Source organism: Ochotona curzoniae, unplaced genomic scaffold (assembly GCF_017591425.1).
Source record: "Ochotona curzoniae isolate NIBS_2020 unplaced genomic scaffold, NIBS_Ocur_1.0 contig_1414, whole genome shotgun sequence".
Classification (NCBI taxonomy): Eukaryota; Metazoa; Chordata; class Mammalia; order Lagomorpha; family Ochotonidae; genus Ochotona; species Ochotona curzoniae.
In genome coordinates this window covers 42,894-60,562 of record NW_024465078.1, presented here as the reverse complement: position 1 = coordinate 60,562, position 17,669 = coordinate 42,894, and the positions used below count along the sequence as shown (strand labels likewise).

The window sequence follows — 17,669 nt, the reverse complement described above, 5'->3', positions numbered from 1 at the left end:
TTTTCAAATATTTGAACTCAAGTTTTCTATTCCACCGTCTTAACTTCTGTGGGAGGAAACCCTGAATGCTTGTCAGTGTAAAACCAAAGCTAATTGCGATCCTATGGGAGGTCCCCAGGAGCAGTGAATACAGGAATGAATAGGCAGGAAATGCCCTAATCCATAGGTTAACAGACCTAGGGGAAAAAAGCTGTTAGAGGAACAAGTTGTGTATTGCTGTATTGTCTCTTGCAGTTGAAATGTAAATGGCTCAAGCCCCCTTGCCTGATGCATATGTGACAACATTTTATAAAAATCTGATAATGCTAATAATTTCAGCTATTGACCATCCATCAATAGTCCCTGCATGTTATTATCGGCATTGTCCACCAAATCCATCACTGCAAGACAGCGAACAGACTTCTGTCTTCTACTTCAAGGATGCAAAACAACTGCAGATTTCTCCATTTTATGGTGTCCTCAAAAATCTGGAATCTGTCTTTATTCTTTTGTTTGTGTGAATGGAATACTTCACATTCAAAGTCATGTATTTTTTTCTTCTACTTGGTCCGATCCGTTGTTTAAGCTTTAAAATGTGTCTTGTAATTCATTTAATGAGATTTTCCAGTATTTTTTCATGTTTTTTCAAGATCTCTCCATCTCATTAATTTATTATTCATATTAGGCATTGTTTCCCAGGATTTTCTACAAATTAATGCTCATAATCTTCGATCATCCTTGTAATCATTCTTTCAGAGATCCAAGTTCTGGACTCAGATGTTCACAGAACTCCAAATTTCCCTAGAAGAACAGGGGCCATGGTGATGGTGATGGTTCTCAGAGCTTGCTAGATGCACAACCTTTCAGCTACCAAATGAAGAACTGATGTCATGAGAGCAGTGCTAATATGGACAACAGTACAGGTGGACAAACCTAAGACACTACAGATTAAGAAGCTGCCACCATTGCAGCAGAATTACTGTTTGGAATGAGCCAGGCATTTTAATTGAACACATTTGGTAGGAAATCTGGAAGGGAGTCATAGAAGGCCTACTCATGAGTCCCAGTGCGCCTGGGCCATAACAACAAGGAAAAAATGACGTGTTAAGGAAGAGAAAAAGGGTCCAAATTTCTGGCCTTACTGGGCTCCTAGTGACCACTGTGGATTCCTCTTGAACCTAGGGTTGCCAATGCATGTTGTTTATGCATAGGTGCTTGGTTGAGGTTCTCTTCACCTAATCGCCTGAAATTTGGATGCCCCACACAATAGATCTGGGTTGCAGTTTGACTTGGCTTTTGTTCTATCTTCAAACTACCATCCCAGAACGTCATAATTTGCATGGTTTCCCATATTCCTTTGTTGGGTTCTAGTTTTCTTTCTTGAGTGTATCCTCCAAAATCTAAATTTCTAGTTGATATTTTGTTTATTCACTGTGGAAGAATAGGTGAATTTGAGGCACATTTATTTAACAATCTTGCACACCTTCTCATAATATTTAGAAACAATGATCAACAATTTTAAGGGTGGGTCTTGACTAGAGTTTGTTAATCTCTTCCCCTGAAGAAACTGAAGCCAGGGGAATTGGGGAGATACAGAACTAAGGTAAACTATCATCATAACACACTTAAGGTACAGACTGTCTACATGACTTAGATTCTAGCTTTGCCTTGATCGTAGAGCTAAAGCATTAATTTTGCATATTTCCCTATTTTCCATGCATAGTTTCTCTTAAGAAGTAAAGAATTTTGCTGTTTCTCTTAGAGGATGGATTTTCAAATGGATAATTTGTTCTACAAAACAAAATGACCCTTTCAACCCACTGCTTCATCTAGTCAATAATCTGTCGTGATAGATACATGAAAATTTATTTCATAATTTGATTAATAAATTCTAAAATTATATGCATACATATAATATGCATATATATAGTTAACAAATATCATGCAATTAATATATACAGACTTAAGATTTAGTTACTTTGTGAAGTACAGAGATCTAAGCATTAATTATCAAAAGGAGGTTCATAAGAGCACAATCAAAAAATGCTTTTCTTTATGGTATTAGGACAATATAAGGGGCAGGAATTTCAATACATGGAGAACTTTGAATTATTAGAGGCATATAGACATCAAAAGTGTTAAATTATAAAAATATTAAGATAAATTACAAATGGTATATGTTTATACTACATTAAAATCTTATAATTTTATTAATAACTGGATACAAAAATTACATTTTAAGACCAGTCATTATTTTAAGATTGTTGCCATATCAATCACGTTCTGCATAAGATGAATTATTCTTTTATCAGAACTAATAAGCACCAAAGGACTGACAGTGGCATAGACATTTCCCACCAGTCTCTGGATATCCACGACCACAGGTTCATATCTCCACAGTCTGGTTGAGAAGGATGAAATGATGATATCCAAACAGTACATAATCACAAAGAAACTCACCAGCACTAGGACAGTACGGGTGGCCCTTTTTATCGGAGAGATTCTTGGGGAAATGCTCATGCTGTGAAGATATGCAGACTTCCTCTGATGGCTACATAGGCAAACAACCATGTACATGCTGGAGAGCAGCATGAGCCCTACAAATAAGCCACTCTGGGACAATCCCAGTGTGAGAACTAGTGCCATGATGATGGAGTTCATTGAGGAAAGTGAGCAGTATTTACTGACATTGAGTAGATTGGTCCTGTTGGAATGAGCCACAGTGTAGATGATCACATAGCTATTGGTATACAGATTGAGGGACCAAAAAGAGAAGAAAGCAAAAACAATATAACTTGTGAGTTTATGTTTAAATCTTGACAAGCAGAAGGAGGCTGGACTGATGGTGATGACCTGAATGATGCTCAGGAGACAGGTGGTGGAGATGGACAGACCCCTCGTCACCCTACTCAGGTAGAACAAAAGCTTACACTTCAATTCATTTGGAAAATTCCACAATTGGAACATGTCTTCAGATAAAATATCCAGTGTAGTAAGTAGCATCACTAAGTGGACAAAGGCCAGGTGACAGGTGGTTATATCAGTGGGCCTAAGCCTATGGACCTGTTGGATTGTGAAGCTGTGGAAGATGAGGAAGAAGGCATTGGCTAAGATTCCAATGCCAGCTTGAATAAAATACACATTTTTTAATAATAACATAATTGGATATTTTTGTAAATATCAGCATACCAGAAAACTTTTACATACCTATAAAACAAAAGACATACCTTATATTATATATGATCTTTTCTTCTTTATGAAAACCACCACAAATCATCATTTTTATTTTACCCACTTATTATAATGAATTCTGAATATTTAGGAACTTCTGAATTTAAAATTTCTCCACTACTTTTCTATAGCAAATGTTTTTATCATTATATTAATGTTTAATCTCTTTTTTGTGCTTCTAGTTTGTCATATCAAAAGCTCAACAACAAAATGATCTTACTTTTCTTTTTCTATCTAAAATTTTTTATGTACTCTGAACACACACATATTAATTTTAAATAAGTCACACTCAGGAATGAATTTCAAAAGAATAGCATTCCTCGGGCCCGGCGCAGTGGCGCAAGTGGTTAAAGGTCCTCGCCTTGCACGCCCGGGATCCCATATGGGCGCCGGTTCTAATCCCAGCGGCCCCGCTTCCCATCCAGCTCCCTGCCTGTGGCCTGGGAAAGCAGTTGAGGACAGCCCAAAGCTTTGGGACCCTGCACCCGCGTGGGAGACCCGGAAGAGGCTCCTGGCTTTGGATCGGCATAGTATCGACCCGTTGCGCTCACTTGGGGAGTGAATCATCGGACGGAAGATCTTCCTCTCTGTCTCTCCTCTCTGTATATCCGCCTTTCCAATGAAAAAATAATAAAAATAAATCTTTAAAAAAAAAAGAATAGCATTCCTCTACAACCACATGACATGCATGAATAAGCAAAGGATACATTGCATATTTGATTGAATGGTTAGTCAACTTTCTTAAAGGATTATCTGGTAAAGCAAAACGTCTTGCGTCTCAGAACTGATAACTGATTGCTCCATAAACATATATGTTCACCCTCATCACATATGGATTCAGGATAAATTTAACAAAGTGATTAACTATTTCCATATCTGAAGGATCGTATTGCATTTCAATAATATATTTAAGCATGACACACATCTGTGCAATTGTTTTTCTTACTTATATATAGGCTTGTATTGGCCTAATTCATGCATTATTAGCTGTGTAGTAAAATAATACAATCACAAAAGAATACTGGATAAGAATTTCAGTACTTTATTCTTCTACCACTGAAATATTGGGAGGATTACCCCTAATTCATGTCCCTCATTCTTTAATTGTTCACCATACCTGAAACAGATTTGCTCCTACACATTAGCAAATGTCCTCATTTTCCCATGAGACTGAACTTCACGTACAACTGAGTGAGAAAAACAACCCTGGTAACTGAGTGAACATTGACAAGTGATGTAAAATTTTTACATGACTTTTCCTGAAACACGCCTTATCCTCATCTAATTGCTGTCTACGTATGTCATATGGGTAACCCTCAAACTTTCATTTATTATTTATTTGAACTTCAAAGCTAATTTTTTTATCCTATATTTTGATGTGAGTAAGCTGGTGATGGCATAATAGAACTATTAGTGAATTCTTAATAAACTCTTATTTATCTGAAAGAAATGACAGTAAAAGTTTGGGCATGGTGACCTATGTTAATCACATTGTAAATAGGAATTTTGTTCTTCCATGAACATACACTTTCAAAAATCTGAATATACAACTCAGTCCTCAATGCATGAAGTAACAAGCTGGGGTGTCTAGGGCTGAGGTGAAGTCACAGTGAACAATCAGGAAATAGAATGTGCAGACAATTTACACCCTCCTTATTCTGGTTTTCATGATAAACTCCAAAGTGTTTATGTAATCACAGGTCTTGGTGAAGAAAATACCAAAATTTAGTGGGCCAGGAAGCAAAAAATCAGTGATGAACTCTCTGGGCTTGCATTAGACATGTGCGTGTAACAGAATAAATGTAACAATAGTAAGTAACCGTCTGTAACAATTTAAGGGGCAGTTTGTATGTAAGTACATTTTAAACATGATTTTTCAAAAGGAAAAAAATAAGGCAGGAGAGAGTGCTTAACTATTAGGTGTGCTTAACTATTATAGAGTGCCTGGTGCTGTGGCCTCGCAGCGAAAGTCCTCAACTTGATTTGAACGCACCACGATCCCATATGGGCTCTGGTTCTAATCCCGGTTGCCTCACTTTCCAACCAGATCCCTGCTTGTGGCCTGGGAAAGCAGTCAAGGAAGGCCCAAAGCCTTGGGACCCTGCATGCACTTTCTCCAGGGAGACTTGGAGAAAGTTCTTGGCTCTTGGCTTCAGATTGGTGAAGCACTGGCTGCTGCATTCACTTGGGGAGTGAATCATCAGCTAGAAGATCTTACTGTCTCTTCTCCTCTCTGTATATCTGACTTTGTAATAAAAACAAATAAATCTTCAAAAAAAAAAAAAAAACGCAGGAGAGACAAGAGAGACAGAGAAAAGAGACACACGTGGACAAAATCTTCCACCTAATAGTTAAGTCTCCCAAATGTCCACTTAAGTGGTGGCACCAGCATTAATTTCATCATAAGCTTTGCCATATTTCTTGAGATACATAATATTCACCAAATTATATTGCACTAGGATCCCATAAAGGTGCCAGTTTGTGTCCCGGCTCCCCTGCTTCCCTCCCAGCTCCCTGCTTGTGTCCTAGGAAAGCATTCATGGATGGCTCAAAGCCTTGGGACCCTGCAGCTGCATGGGAGACCCAGAAGAGGCTATGGGTTCCAGGTTCCTGTCTTTGGACTTGCTCACCTCTGGCCATTGCAGCCACATGGGAAGTGAACCAGTGGATAGAAGAGTTTCTGCTCTTTCTCTCCACCTCTCTGTATATCTGACTTTCCAATAAAAACAAATAATTCTTTAAAAAAGTTCTGATGAAGAGATGCATGGCACTAGTTTGAAAGTGTTGATGGATTTTAATCAACTGGCAGAATCGTCAGATACACATCTTTTTCACTATGATTAGAACCACACAAGGATTTCTTTAATAAAATTTACAAATTCAAGAGCAAAAAAGAAGTGAGCATCCATTAGAAACAAATTACTTTAATGTGTCACTTATTCTTTCAATAAAACAAAGTTTCATAATCTCAAAATTTAATTGCCAAGTCCTTTGGGAAAAATATGAACTAAGACAATTACCATTAGAGATGGAGGAGATAAAAACTACAGCAGGACAAACATAAACTGTGGATCTGAGGAAACCCAAACACTCTCTCAGAGATGCTCTCAAATCGCATTTTAAATGCATTATAATCAAATAAGCACCAGGAGGGATAAAACCATGTTTCAAGGGCTAATCACCTGTGCATTGCCCCAAGAATGATGTGACAGCCCTAGCAATCCTACCAAATATTGAGTTCATGGAAAATTTCATAGAACAAAACACTATGTTCCCTATTTTCTAGTGAAACCCCTGTGTCCACGGTGCCTGAATTCCACCCCCCTTAAGCCATGAATGCAGGAATGTTAAAATCAATATTTTAAAACCTTGTATTTGGTAATATTTTTAAAACATCAATAGATGCTATGCCGATGCAGCCAAAATGTGTACTCCCTGTCAGTTTGCTATTGCTATCCATAACAATATCATGTTTGCTTCCTATTTCTATTCCATTTCAAATATTCTTAAGCACTAGAATTCCACTGTGACTCAAATTAGACAATACACTTTGGAAAGTTGTGAAATTCTTGCTGCTAAATTTAAATTGAACAGAAAATTGAGTAACATAAATAATTTAAAGATGAAATGCAAATTGAATCATGTGTAGGAAATGAAGACTATTGATGTGATCACTTCCCATCATGTGTATAATTCTCATCATGTGTTATAAATTATTTCTCTCACTTCTGCAAAATTTCAACATTCAAATCAGCACTACAAGTTTATTCATTTTAATTTTGCTACTTTAATATTGTATGACACATTTTCAAAGGGTCAGGATTTCCTTTCTCCTTTTCTCAAATCCCCCCCACAAGTCCTCCATATCATTCTGATATTTAAGTTCATCCTGATATTGCGGGTCTTGACAATGGCAGAGTTTATCATTCCATTGTCAAGATATATTTAGCAGGTTCATTGAGAGCCTAAGGTTTGGAAGGAGAGATAAATACTGTATTCCCTCTTCATATTTGGTTATGATAGTCCCTATTGCACTGTCACTATACATCACCTTAAATGAAACCTATAAAACAAAGTCAACAATAGGAACAAAACTAGGAAATGTACCACACAAACTCAAATAGCATGCTGTTGATCAATGTGTCACTGAAAAAATGAAAAAGAAAATCAAAACCTTTTTGAGGAAAACAACACTACAGTATGTCCTATGAGTAGGTGAGGAATTTAATAAGAAAATAAAAAGCATTTTTAAGAAATAAAAATAAAAATATCAAAGCCCGTGAGAAGTAGCAAAAACTGTTTAAAAGGCTGTTGATTCTATATTGAACATGAAGATTGTCTTATTGCAGAGAGAACATATGATATTTGCCCTTATGGAATTGGCTTAATTCACTCAACATAATGTTAATTTAAAAAACTAAATATTAAAATTAAATCTATTTAAAGAAAGCATTTGAGGGGCTAATGTGATGACTTAACTGCCTAAGCCTCTACCCTCAAGTGCAGACATCACATATTAATGCCAGTTCATGTCACAGCTGCTTTACTTCCCACCCAGCTCCATGCTTATGACCTGGGAAAGCAGCATAACAAGGACCAAAGCCTTGGGACACTACTACCACTTGGGAGACCCATAAGTAGCTGCAGACTCCTGGCTTGTAGCTTTGGATCATCTCAGCTCCAGACATTGTACCCATTCAGGGATTGATTCAGGAGATGTAATATCTCTCTTTTTCTCCTTCTATCTGTAAATACACTTTTGTTATAAAATAGGAAGTCATATAGTCTTTCAAAAATTACTTGATCTTTTGCTGCTTACTTTCATGTATGTTGTCTAAACTAATTTCATAATAATAGAAGACAATATTTATAGTAATTTTATGGTAAGAAAATTATGTTATCAACAAGAAGTGAATTAGAAACATTCTCATGGTAACCCATTAAAAACTCTATCATTTAGGATTAAAATCACTTACATGCTTGATATATTCTTGAGGTAAAAGACTGCTAACATTTTCTGAAATATATTAAATTTATTCCAAACATTGCAGAACAAAATGAATATCACCAAAGCATATCGAATTAGTTCAGATTTGGTTCGTCTCATTAGCTAAAACTAAATTGGAACATATAAGTTAAATTGAAAATATATTAGAATGAGTAAAACTGAATGCAATTCCAAGACTGTAAAAAACAAAAACAAAACACCATTATACTTTTTTGAAACTCTTCCCATATGTACTTACACAATTTATAAAATTGATCATCACATCAATTCAATATTGGTATTATGAGCAGAGAATTTTCCTAAAAATTATCCTTCATCATTCCAAGACACATCTGCACTTGAAAATTTCTCTGTGAGACACAGAGAAAGACGCTCACCCAGCCAAGCGTCTGGTGTGAATCCGTTTTGAGATAAGTCCTCAAGATGCAGTTATAGCAAAGGAATGGCACCAGTTTGTCTCACCTCCAGTCCCATAGCTGTCATTTCACCTGCAGAAACAGGACAGCCCTGGCCTTGGCATCCTTAGAATAACAGCTACTCCAGGGAATAAGTAAACTTCCCTGGTTCCCAGGAGAAAATGGAGGAGAGCAGCTGGGTTCAACTCTCCTCACCTGTGGCCTCAATTCTCCAAGGAGGTCTGCCTGGGCAGGTCATCTGCTCTCAGTTTTTGACAACAGACAGAAGAAAACAATAAGCTTGACTTCAGGACACGTGCAAGCCACAGCTGATTTCTCAAGTAATCCCCCTCTGCTCCAGGAGACTTGTAGCTGTATGCCCATTGGTTCTATCATGTTGTCATCATCTTAGGAAAACAACGCAGCTCCTGGAAATCAGGAAACTGTCCCTTCAATGAATCCAACTCAAGAAAAAAAAATAGGGGGCACATCCCTGAGCCAGAGCACCTGCATTGGTACGTGCATTCCTCCACTTTGTTATACTCCAGGACAAGTTCATTTCTGGAAGACAGAAAGGGTACCATTGATTTCAGAAGCACAGAGGATCAAAGTCAAGATAATACATTGTAGCTGTCATACCCTCTATTCTGTGCTGTACCATCTCTCCCTCAGTCTCCTCTGTCAGTTTCACTCCATCCATTATTTCACACACTCACAACTAAAGAAGCTACATTCTGCCATTTATATCCACCAACCACATCTTTGTCTTGTCTAAATGTGAATCTTTAACCCAATTAGGACTACTATGTTCTTCGATCCTCTTGATAAATCCAAGACATTATTTTAAAGCAATGGCATTTTTATTCTTTAGAAGCATACAACCTGTCAGACTTGGGTCCATTCTGGTGCATCTTTCAAGCATCCTCTATGATCTATTCTGAAATAGTTACATATCTGAGCTATGATAGGTCCATCCTTTACAGTTTAATATGAATGTTGCTAGTCTGAGACGGTGACTGCTGTGGAAGCAGGCGTGCCAGATTTGCCCTGCCAGGCACACACTGCAGAGTTGCTTACTATCCTTCATTGACACCTGCTCTCACTAGTACTGGTACAGTTGTCCCTGAGCACAGGAAACTCAGAATGACATAACGAGGAACAAGGAGAAAATCTTAATTTGAATGAAGTAAAATATTCACTTTCAGATGTGAAGAAATTAATGCATATGCTAAAAATTATTTTTATATTTTTTCCTATTTAATTTTATTTTTCTGGGATGGGTATTCAAGGATGCCAGGATATATGACAATCTCACTTGATATTTAAGGCTATCTAATGGACTTACTGTTATTGTGTTAGCATTTTTTTTACAATTTTATTATTATTACATTTTATGATACACTGCAGTAGTCCTAGGTATTTCTCATACCCCCACCCAAAGCCTCCTCCCCTCCACTGAGTTAACTTATATTATTACTATATTATATCGCTTCATAAACAGTCATATATCCATCATTACAGGCATGGGCAATGGCAGAGAGTCCAGATTCCTTTTGTCAAGATATGGTTAAAAGTTTCATTGGATGTCCATCTTTGATCTGGAAATAGAGATACATAGTGCATTGTATCCCAGAATCTGGATATGATAATATCCATTACACAGTTACCATACATTTCCTTAAATGAAAAAGCCACAATACAAAATCAACAACAGGATGAAAAAAGAAATGTACAATGCCATGAAGTTCTCGAGAAATTTAGATTGTTCAGTAATGCTGAATTGCTGCTGATTCCACCACTCCAATTGTGATGAAATCTCTCCAGAATTCAACGGCTGCTAGGGTCTACCTTAGAGTCTCCATCTGCCCAGATATTCGCTGCCAACACTTGGTTGCAGTAGTTAATCATTTTATTCTGTCCTCCATCCTCTGCAATGGATCCTTTATAGGCTCCAATGTACTGTCATATCCAGTAAGTACATTTGGATATGCTGTCCACTGCTCCATCTGAGCCATTGAGGAGGCCCAGCTCTGACACATGCACTCTATACTCAGACCATGGAACCTACGATTCTGTCCATGATTGCGGTTCTGAGTCCAATGGTTCAGTTGGTATGTAATCAGCAAAGAAACCTAATCTGAGGCCATCCCAGACCTGAATTTTGTGTGTGTTTGCCAATAGAGTGTCTGGCATAGTCCATCACTCAAATTAGCCTACATACACACTGGTAGTTGCAATTGCTGGATCAGTTCTGTTTCCAGACCTGTGTTTGGACAAACAAAAGGGTGTTGCAACCCAACCCAATTTTGCCCACCACATACTTGGCCTTCACATAAACCAGTGGGAGCTGCAGCCTAGTTGGAGCACCTCCCCATAACCCTCACTAGACCTGCCCCCTACCCTGATTCCCTGCTTGCCAGTATGTATAGTTGGATGGTCCCATCTGTCCCATATCTCATTTGGCTCTCATACATGCCAAAGGGGATTGAAGCTCAGTTTATTCCAACCAACCCCAAGATAAGGCAGGGCTCCATGTTCACTGTCACCTGGTGCCAGCAGGTGCCACCCTCTGTCTAGACATGCCTGTGCCTGAGAGAATTTGCTCCCTCCCCTGTATCAGCATCTGCTAGCTGATACTGTGGCAAAGCCCAACTCATCCACACCCATTTTGGCTTATACATGTACCAGAAGGCACAGTCAGCCTAGCCTGGCTTTTTCCTGATCCAGCTCACATGTATGTCATCAGACGTTTTAGCTCTGCCCAAACTGATCTTCCCCCTGTCTCAGCTCTCATACTCACCAGTGGGAATATGACCCAGGGGTGGGGCACTGAAGCACCCCCATTAGGTCTATCCCCACAACTCCCCGGATTTCACATGTGCTAACCTAGTGATTTGTCCAAGTCTGGCTCAGCCTTCCTCACCTCGGCATTTGCCAGTGGGTGCTGTAACCTGACTTGACCTGACCCACCACCAATTCCAGCTCACACTGGTCAAGGCTACAGCCTATACCAGCCTATGAGCTCTCGGGGCTGGCTCTAGTGTGGACTTGCTGGTATTCTGTCTTGACCCGGCCTGACCCAGCCTTCATTCTGACTCTCAGGATTTGACAGCTGGTGATATGAACTGACCCAGCTTGGCCTGCCCCTGACCTGCACCAAATTCATGCTGATGGGTGCTGTATTTTGGCCTAGTCTGGGCTGCTTGCTGACTTGGTTCTTGCAATCACCTGCAGGGTGATTGTGCCAAAAGCAGAATTACCCAAGCCCCTCCATCAAGATCTCTCCCACTGCAAGATCTTGCAAACACGAGTGGGTCCATGAGCAGCCCAACTTAGACCAATTCCTGTCCCACAGAAATAGTGGCCTCTCCTGACTGGCTTTCACCCATTCTGGTTCTTGCTGTTGGGTGCTACATCCCAACTAAGCCTGGTCCACTCAGACACTGCTCACACACGGCTCAGCAGGGACAGAGACATAGTCTGGCCAGTCCTGTACCCACTCTGGTGCTTATAAGCACCAAGGCATTCTGGAGTCTAGGCTTGTCTGGCACATCCTACATATACCTAGCCCACATACATGCTGAGGGACCCTGCAGCCATATACAGACAAGTCTACAGCCCCACACTTGCCTTCTTGTACACCAATGGGAATCATAACCAACCAGGGCATCTCCTTTGCTCCCCAATCAGACTTGTTCCAATCCGTAGATCTCGCATGTGACAGTGGCTGCTCTGATCCAGCCTGGAATACCTCCTCATCTGTTTTAGCTTTTGCCTTAGAAGCTTCAGTCTGGCCAGACATAGTCAACCTCCAGTCCTTACTGTTGCTGGCAGGTGCTGCAACCTTATCCTGACTCAGTCTGCTTCTATCCCTGGCTTAAACAAACCAGTAGGTGTGACACCCTATTCCAGCATGATCTGCATTCCAGCCTTGTTTCTGCACTCACCAGTGGATTAAGGTTTGCTCGGCCCTGCCTGGTTCACCCTCATCCAAAATCAAGCTTCACCCATGCCAAAAGATGAGAATACCTGCCCAGCTTGCCCAAACCCTAGGTCTGGGCCACATGTTCACGAGTGGTAGCTATGTCCCCATAAGGGATTTTCTCAGATCCCCCCCTTGGCCCACTCCCAGACACAGATCTCACATACACCAGCATGTACTAAGCCCTTGCCTGGCATAGCCTGCCCATCCATCTTGACTTTTGCTTGAGGTGGATGATGTTGCAGGGCGGTCCACCTCACACCCTATTTTAGAATGCACATGTGAGACCATTACTCAGACTGTTGCTTATACTGGCATTTTGCTTTTCTATTACCTTGCATGTCAAGCAGATACAGCATGCCACAGGAGCATTCTGCAACACATTACAACATACTCTAATACTTAACAGTGCCTTACATACAGACACCTAGTGACCAAAGACCACCTGGACACACCAAACTAAACTGATAAACATGCCTCAAATTTTTCCCCTTATCTGAATTGTAAAAGTGCCTGTGGTGTCAGCATCGCCTCAAATAAGTGTCATTAACAGAATGCTTTTGATAATATTAGAAAATAAGTCTATTTGAATGTATTAGAACTAGTCAAGGAACTATTATTTTTCAACAAATTTTCTGTAATCTCTCCCTAATGAAAAGTGATGACTACTGACCAAGATGCACAAAAAAATGTCGCAAGGAGGTAAAATTTAAAACCAGAACTGTAGACCAATTTCCCTTGTTGTCATAACTCATAAGAATCACTGTGCTTTTGACTCCATGATGTAATCATGAATCTCTTGCTTTTGGTTGCCTCTAAAATTCTATTGGATGGATGTAAGGTACAAATTTACTTGTGTCTCTCAATTTCTGAAACCTCGTATACAAATTTTTCCTTAATATTTAAGAGGTATGATTGTGGTGAGGTAGGCAGTTAGTTCAGGGTGATGAGCATGGAAGTCACTTCCCTCTACCACCTAGGTGTTTCCTCCTGCCCACCTGTGACTCTCACCTATCCATGGTGGGGGGTGTGGTATTGCATTGTTCTGTAAATACTCCCCTCACAAGTCCTTATAAAGGCTCATGGAAAGGAGGTGCTTGCTCTTGGTCATGTGCTCCCATTGCTTTGGTGCTCTGACTCTTGGCCTCCCCTGCACCTTGAGGGACAGATATCCCCTGAGTATGGCCTCTGTGGATCTATATTTCTCATCCTCTGTTTACTGCTTGAGTGGGACAATAAAGAAAGCAATGGTAAGATGTTTTGTATTCCTATTTTGTATACTGTCAGGATTTCCAGGATAGGTAAGGCCTAGCAGTAGCATAAAGTGGGCAGAGAAGCCAGGAAAAGTAAATGTCTGCAGCTTTGTAAGTGTGTCCAGGTTATTCACTGCATGTCTCTTAGGATATCTTATATTGTTGGTGAAGATGGGACATAGGTCTTAATGGATGGACTTGAGGGTAATGGCCATGCATTTCTCTTGGAGTTCTATGCAGCTGTGATTCGCTATTTCTAGTGGGCCCTGTTATCACCGAGCTTGGTTAATAAAGACTCCTTAATGAAACTTAGACATATCTGGTGTGATCTCATGCACACCCCACCACAATAATTTACCAAAAGGAACCTATAATCACAACAAATATAGCTAATCTACATAAATAAAAGACACATAGACAAATTATTTCTACTATTAGACAACAAGTAAACACATGTGACCCACTGGACACATCATAAAGACATAGCTTAAATTCTTGACTATAAGGATTTTATTTCATACCTGTTTTATACAATCTAAAACACCTAGACATATGATTAAAGTATAGGGGATGAGATATGCCTCTATACTTAGTTTTTCTTATTTTTCATTAATATTGGGGTTCTATTTTGTTTCAGTAATTTCCATGTCTGTTATTGTGCCAATAGCAGGATGTTTTGTTCATAACTTTCCTGTAACACATCTGGAAGTCTGCAATGCGCTGAGTCCAGCTTTGTTTCTTACTGATTAAGATTGCTTTTTTTGAATCACTTGCATTTGCATTTGATTGTAAACATAAGTTTATTTCTACACCTGAGAATATCATCATTATTTTGACAGGATGTATTAAATCTGCAGATTGCTTTCTGTAAAATAGACATTTTGTTGACATTAAACAAACCAATCCATAAACATGGAAAACTTTTCCATGCTTTGGTGTGTTAAATTCTCTCTTCATAATATATTTTAGCTTTCATCATAGATGTCCCTCACATGCTTCGACAAATTTATTCCAATGCACTTAATATTTTCAGTTATTGTGAAAGAGACTGATCATATAAGTTTTTTCTCAGCCATGGGACTGTGTGTATATGCAAAGGCTACTGATTTTTGTGTTAATTTTATATCATGAAACTTTACCAAAGTAATTTATTTCTTCCAATATGAGCAGACAGTTTTTTTTTTATTAATTGCATTGCATTATGTGACACAGTGTTATAGGCACTGGTATTGCCCCCTCCCCTCCCCAAAACCCATCCCTCTCCCCCTCCCCATGGTAGATTCCTCTGCCTTGTTGCATTATCACAGTTCAAATTGGGTTGAGATTCTTTCATTGGAAGTATTTACCAAGCATAAAGTCCAGCATCTTATTGTCCTGGAAAGTTCAACAGTTTCTTGGAGAGACCATCTCTGGTCTGAAGGTAGAGCTGGCAGAGTATCATCCCAATCAATTAAAAGCCCCCAACAAAACATCAGTAACACTTTAAAATCTTATGGTATTAATTGACATGGTATTAACCAATATGTTAATAGGAAAATGCAGGTTCCTAACCACATCCTGTGACTTTTTCATAAACACTTCAATTTTGGTTTATATACAACCGAGTTCTATACATCATAAATGGCTATAGATTACTATTCAGCTGTCTTGTCTATTTTTATTTTAGTATTTAGCTGTTTATAGTGTTGAAGCATGATTTTGCTGAACCTGGTTGTTTTTTGGGTGGTCTGAACTGGCTTGTAACTCTTAACAAGTCATGTGTCAACAGTTTAGGTGCAGAACATTTTCAGGAGGGATGTGCAGAGAAATCCTCAATACCCCAGTGAGGAGTAACTGATCTTTGTGTCCCACCTAGTGAGGTATGAGTGAATCTCCGCTGACCATTTCCTGTCTGATTCTAAGCTTTCCTTTTTTTTTTTTTTTGTCTATCTATCTAATAATATTAGAAAATAAGTATTTGAATGTATCAGAACTAGTCAAGGAACTATTATTCATCAGATTTTCTGTAATCTCTCCCTAATGAAAAGTGATGACCACTGACCAAGATGCAGAACTTTTTCAGGAGGGGTGTGCAGAGAAATCCCCAGTACCATGCGCACGACCTCCTGTCAGAATCACTCCCAATTCCCCCCTTATGCCTTTGTAGCTTTGCTATTGTCTGATGCCGACTCGAGTCTGTTGTCTGAGTTACCAGATCAGATCCTGATAGGTTATATTTCACGTCATCCTCACATTTTTTAGGGAGATGGAAGATTTCTCTGCACTCCCTCCCCATTAAGGTATAACATAGGGTATTAAGTGTGTTTTAGGTTTTAGAGTTCTTTGATGTAGATCATAAGCAGCCTGACTCACATTAATTGTTGATTTATACATTACATCACATTATCTTATTGCTTTAGAAACAGACTGTTTGAGATTGCAATAATATTACAATATACAGGTACTATTTTCCAGATTGACATCATTTCATCTCAAATTAAGGCAAACATGTGGCATTTAACCTTTGGGGATTGGTCCATTTCTCTTAGCATAATGGATTCCAGTTGGGCCCATTTGGCCACAAAGAACTGCATTTCTTTTTTTTCTTTTTCTTTTCTTTTTTTTTGGCAGCTGAGTAGTATTCCATGGAGTATATGAAGGATAGCTTTCTTATCCAGTCTTTTGTTGATGGGCATACCACCCTGAATGCACCCAATCTTGTCTGAGCAGTTTTTCTTTTTTTTTAAGATTTATTTTTTTATTGGAAAGGCAGACATACAGAGAGGAGAGACAGAGAGGAAGATCTTCCGTCCGATGATTCACTCCCAGGCGGCCACAACGGCTGGAGCTGAGCCAATCCGAAGCCAGGAGCCTCTTCCAGGTCTCCCACGCAGGTGCAGGGTCCCAAAGCTTTGGGCTGTCCTTGACTGCTTTCCTGGGCCACAAGCAGGGAGCTGGATGGGAAGCGGGGCTGCCGGTATTAGAACCGGCCCCCATATGGGATCCCGGGCATGCAAGGCGAGGACCTTAACCACTGCGCCACCACGCTGGACCCTGAGCAGAGTTTTTAAAGGAGCAAATTCAAATTCAAATGGTTAACAGTATCTAGGTTGTTGCCATGTTGATTGTGCTGCAATGAATATACAAGTTCAGGGTGCTTTTTTGTGTGAATGTATAAGCTCATTTGAATATATTCCCAGGAGTGGGATTTCTGGGTCATATGGGAGTTAAATTTTCAGTTGTCTAAGTATTCACACCAATTTCCTTAGTGACAGCACCAGTCTACTGTCCCTCCAGAAGTGGACTAGGGTGCCTTTTGCCCCACATCTTAAACAGCAGGTGTTGTTTGTAGCTTTCAGTATGTAGTCCATTCTCATAGAGATGGAGTGAAATTTCAGTGTGGTTTTTATTTGTATTTCCCTTATTTCTTGGGAGCTTGAACATTTATCCATTCTGTTAACCATTTGAATTTTCTTCTTAGAAAAATATCTGCTCATATTCTTTGCCTATTTTCTTTTTTTAAGATTCATTTATTTGTATTGCAAAGTCAGATATACAGAGAGAAGCAGAAAGAGAAAGATCTTCCATCCGCTAATTCACTCTCCAAGTGACCTCAACAGCCAGAGCTACACCATCTGAAGCCAGGAGCCAGGAACTTCTTCCAGGTCTCCCATGGGTGCAGGGTCCCAAGGATCTGGGCCATCTTTGACTGCTTTCCCAGGCCACAAGCACGGAGCTGGGTGCAGAGCAGGGCTGCCAGGATAAGAACTGGCACCCACATGGGACCCCAGCATGTTCAAGGTGGAGACTTTAGCCACTAGGCCACCATGCCAGGCCTCTTT

General features: G+C 39.6%; 1 protein-coding gene across 1 annotated transcript; it reads right to left on the bottom strand.

Annotated features, from left to right (window-relative positions):
• Window positions 1–2,229: 2,229 nt before the first annotated feature.
• Window positions 2,230–3,138, bottom strand: LOC121147002 (putative vomeronasal receptor-like protein 4). Its single transcript, XM_040966617.1, has one exon. The coding sequence runs from the start codon at window positions 3,136–3,138 to the stop codon at window positions 2,230–2,232; it is 909 nt and encodes a 302-aa protein (XP_040822551.1).
• Between the last annotated feature and the right edge of the window lie 14,531 nt (window positions 3,139–17,669).